This window comes from Euprymna scolopes, chromosome 33 (assembly GCF_053919585.1).
Source record: "Euprymna scolopes isolate OS-2025 chromosome 33, ASM5391958v1, whole genome shotgun sequence".
Taxonomy (NCBI): Eukaryota; Metazoa; Mollusca; class Cephalopoda; order Sepiida; family Sepiolidae; genus Euprymna; species Euprymna scolopes.
The window spans coordinates 5,920,637-5,925,737 of NC_136514.1; the positions used below are offsets into that span (position 1 = coordinate 5,920,637).

Consider the following 5,101-nt stretch of genomic DNA (forward strand, 5'->3'; position numbering starts at 1 on the left):
ACACAAGGCCAATCAAAAGTGTGTGGATAATGGGTATTGTTGGTCATCCTTGGTCTCAAATACTTAAAATTGTCTATCCTACTCCTAACTAGAAATATCTCAGTCACCATAATACCACATTCACTCCAGGGGGATGTCCTACTTAGGATAAACCCACATTTCGAAGAAAAAAAAAAAAAAAAAAAAAAAGTTTTATTGAAATATTTACAGTAACGTACTACACTTTGATCCTAGCTCGACGATCGGAGAGGCCTCAACAATGTTCTTTAATTGTCATTTGGTAATATTTGTCAACTACTAACAATCTTGACAAGGGCAAGGGCACCTGTAAAAAACGCGACAGGAATTTGTATTGTATTTGATGATTAATTAAGCGATTAAAACTTTTTTACCCACTTTTTTGTTTATTTACTTATTTACTTACTTGAAAATTCAAAAATAAAACAAATATATTTTTACTTACTGTTATTATGTTTACAAAAATAATAATAATAAATAATAATAGGATGTCAAAAAATGGCATGAAGGTAACTTTAATTTTTACTTGAAATAAATTGAGAGATTTCTCATCACAGTGTCAGAAGCGTCGAAGCGAGTGTAACAAGTTTTTATTTTATTAAATAATAATGAAATACTCGTTTATGTAGTAAATTATGTGTGTTTTTTAATATTTAATTAAATAGATTAAATATTAAATTAAAAGAATTAATAGAAAAGTTCAACGAAAAAAACAGTCATGACATTCAAGCACTCGAAAAACAAACAAACGAAATTTTATTTTTAATATTTCTGTTTTCTTTCAACTTTGAATCCAATTTCTACATTAACAAAATTACAAGTAAACTACATGTGTGTTCCTGTCTGTATTTCTTGTATGAACGTAACTTTCATAATTACGTAAATCATTTTTTTTTTTAAATGTCATAGCGTAAGGTAGGAAAATGAACTTTTAACCCCCCCTTTTTTTTTTTTAAATAATTTAATTACGAAATTAAATCCGTCAGAATATATTTCCGTTTCTTCGTAAACAAGTCAACCATTTTAATCTTATGTTAATAGTAAAAAAAAAAAAGAAAAAAAAAGAATGAATTACTTTGTGGCCCTTCTAGATTTGAAAGGAATTTGGAAGTATTTAAACTGTTGAAAGTCATTTCTGGGTGCTTAAAACCGAAAATGGTTTTCTTTTCCACAGTTTAAATGCTTCCAAATTTATAGTAAATCCTCGCGTTGAAAAAAAAAAAAAAAAAAAAAGGAAGGGAGGGTGGGGTGAAAGTGCACTTGGGGACCACTCGAAGACTTACTTTTAAGAAGTTGATTATGGGAAGGTTGAAAATAAGAAAATACCTTTCAGAATAAACACCCCCAATCTCCTCAAGCTAAGAAAGGCTTTCGGAATACACTCTTTGGAGGTTGGACAACCAACCAGTGCAAGTGTACATTGACCAAAAAATGTAAGCTACTTTTACATTCAATAACATTATGGAGATTAAAACATTAACGTAAAAAAGTTATGGTTTTATAAGAAGTTAATAATTTAATGACCAAATGATGTCATAATAATTATATTTAACTTTTAAAATCCTTTTTTTTTAATTAAATAATTTGGTAAAGAAAATAAACTAAAAAAAAAAGAAGGTTCTTCTCAAATTCAACCTAATTTCACAAAAAATCTTTATAATGTAGGTACCCGTCACGAAACGAAGTTGTCATATTCCAAAAAATCACGTAAATTGATCAAGTATTTTTATTTTAACTAAGAAAATCAAATTTTATGAGTAAGCAAAAAGGGACTCTCTTGAGTCGCCTCTTGAAAAAAAAAGAAGGCAGATAAGTTCATAATAATTAATTCCTACTTGCGAAATCAGCCTTGTAGTGCTACCGATTTCACATTAATCGCTTTTTACATCGTTTAAAAATAACCCTCTTTATAAAAATAAAACTACTTGATCAATTTACGTGATATTTGAAATTTGACATTTCCGTTCCGTGACGGGTATGTACATTATAAAGATTTTTCTGTAGTTTTTTTTTTTTTTTTAATTAGGTTGAATTCTAAATAAGAACAACAACAATAATAATAATAATTTGGTAAAGGAAAACAACAGAAAAAAAAAATAAAAACAGTAAAAAAAAAAAAAAAGAAAATAGGGGAAACAAAACTGAAAGTAAAAAGATTCCGAGCAACGCGGCAAAAACATAAATAAAATGTTAATTTTCTTTTTGTTTACTTCTTTTAAAGCATTTTAATTATTATTTTTCTTGACTTACCATCATCATATTGTTGTTGTTGTTGTTGTTGTTGTTGTGATGATGATGATACGGAATTGGTAATATTTGCATCATCTTGTATGCGTGTTGTAAGTCTCTCTCTCTCACACGCAAGTCTGTAGTAGACTTTTAGCGTTTTTCCCCCCTTGTCACGATCGCACCTGCAGCTGTGAGGACAGAGGCGAGACACGGTACCTCTAACACAGCCACACTATCTTATATATATATCTCTATATATATATATAAATATAGATATAAATATATATAAATATATATATATATATATATGTATCTACGTCCGTTTCACACGCAAAGTAGCTACAAGTTGTTGCGTCGAACAATTTCACTTAAAAACTAAAACGCGTTACAACATCTGACCCAAAAGTAGATGACCTCAAAAACAAACAAGTTTCCTCTTCTTTTTACTTTCTGATATACTCCCGGACGTCCGCAACTTTTTTTTACCCTCTCTCTCTATCCATCTATCTCTTCTCTCTTTTCCGTCTTATTTCTAACCCTTTCTTTTTTTTTCTTTTCCTTTACTTCTTCTTTAACTTGAAATATTTTTTTCTTTTTTTTCTTTTTTTTTTTTTTTTTAAAGTAAATCCAATCAGTAGATAGCAAAACTTATTATCCGTTCATTTCTTGTAGGTGCCCGATTCTTCAACGTGTATTTAGTAAATAGTATTTACTTTTAACTCCTACCAAACTTTCTCTCTCTCTCTCTCTCTCTCTCTCTCTCTCTCTCTCTCTCTCTCATATTCTATTCTATTCTCTTCCCCTTTTCTCCCTACGTTCAGTTACAACTAATAAATAAACGAAAGAAAAGTAAAGAAAAGCGCTTTTTTTTTTTTCGAAAAATCACAAAATAAAAACAAAACAAGAAAAACTGTAGACGATCGCATACAATTTAAGGCATTCGGTCACGTGACAAGGCGAGACCCGACCGTCGCTCTCAACAACACATGTAGGTTAATAGAACTTTAACTTATTTTTGTCAAAAACTACATATTAAAAAAAAAATTAAAAAAACGAAAAAAAAAAAAACGAAAAAAAAAAGAACCTTATGAGGAAAATTAATTCTAAACTTTATTAACTCCTAATCTACTCCCCCCCCTTTTTTAAAGCTCAAACATTAAATTGAATTTTAAATGTCACAGCTTTCTTTTTGAACTTCTCAAAAAAAAAAAAAAAATAATAATAATAATAAATAACAACACGCCTGTTCAAGAATAGGTGTGCATTTTTTTTTTTTTTTTTGAAAAGTTATGTTTGAAAAATCTACAGGGGGTAACGATGAAGTTGTCGCCCTAAAGAAAACAACACTACAGCTTTATTTAAAAAAATTTTAGTGAAAAAAAAAATCAATTCAGGTAACTTGGCTATGTAGCATTGTAGCAGAGCCGACATCTATTCAATGTAGCCACCTTCAGCCTCAATCACTGCCTCGATACGGATCTGGAACTGGAAGCATGCCTTTTCCACAAATGCCGGCTGGAGCTCAGCAAATACTTAGCAGATGGCGGCGATTAGGCTGGCGTTGGTGTTGTGGGAGGTCATGTTGGTGATATTCTTGACGTATGACCAAACGAAATAGTCCAGCGAGTTCAGGTCGGGGGGGGGGGGGGTCAGTGAGAGAAGAGTACAAAGTCATAGCACTCCTCCTGAAGTCAAGCCTGGGTCTCTTTGGACTTGTGGGCCGGCACTAAGTCTTGCTGCCACACAGGATCTGTCAGTGGCCACCTAATTACATCAGGGGATCACCACACCACACTCTTCAGCACATCCAGGTACACATTGGTGTTGCCTTTGAAGATGTAAGGTGGCATGATGTGACCCTCACTTGAAACCACACCAAAGACCATAATCATGGACAGAAACTTTGTTTTCATCACCCTGGGCATGTCCTTGTTATTCATGAAAATACAGCAATACATTTTGAGGATGCTGGCAATGGTCCTGTTGTCATAACTCGTTGAACATTGCATCACTTTCAGACATAATAGAAGGTTCCTATTGCTCTTGAGATTTGTACACAACTAGCTAACTGGTAGATGGTCTGCAACAAAAAAAGAAAACTGGTTTTCATCAAATGGAAATGGAATCATAACGTCTTTTCTTGGGCGACAATTTTATCGTTTCACCATGCATATATTAATATATATTGTGGTACGTTTAAAGTATGTACGTACGTATGCGGGTCATGGTTTTCAGATTATAAATTATTCGATCGGAGATCCTATTTATTAAAAAGGATTATAGAAGGTGATAACATACTACAAGCATTAAATTAGTATATAGGTACGCTAATTTAATGTTCGTAGTATTTTATCACATTCTATGATCCTTTTTAATAAATAGGATCTCCCGATCACTGAAGACACAATGTAAAAAAAGAAAAACAAAAAATTAAAATAAAAAATGATGTCGCTTTTAGACCATACATGAAACTAAAATATACCTTCTTGATCTTTTGGCTAGATTCAAGGATAGTATCTGTTCTGTTTAAAGATGCTATAATTATATCATGGGGTTTCTGTTTGTGCCAGAGGTCGATGCAATGTAAATATGTCACAGACTCCTATAAGAATATTGGAGATAAACCATAATAACCAGATATATTCTGACACTACATTAACCAGATGACTTAGATAAATACTTTTACAGTTTTAGCAAAACAGCCTCAATAATATCGCGGGGTCTCTATTCATGCTGAACATCCACAAATGCTCAGCAGTAATATATGACATATGAAAGATGCTGCCTGGAATTTCTACAGATCTCGGTAGTATATATAAATACATAAAAAATATATAATAACATGTCAAAAACC

General features: G+C 31.8%; 1 protein-coding gene across 1 annotated transcript in view; it reads right to left on the minus strand.

The window, feature by feature from the left end:
* The window catches only part of LOC145258123 (uncharacterized), an 89,585-nt gene extending 87,088 nt beyond the window's left edge, over nucleotides 1-2,497 (minus strand). The window contains exon 1 of the mRNA XM_080115868.1: nucleotides 2,269-2,497. Within this exon, the coding sequence (XP_079971994.1) occupies nucleotides 2,269-2,343 (75 nt within the window). The 5' untranslated portion in view covers nucleotides 2,344-2,497. The remainder of the gene's footprint in view (nucleotides 1-2,268) is intronic.
* Nucleotides 2,498-5,101: the final 2,604 nt, after the last annotated feature.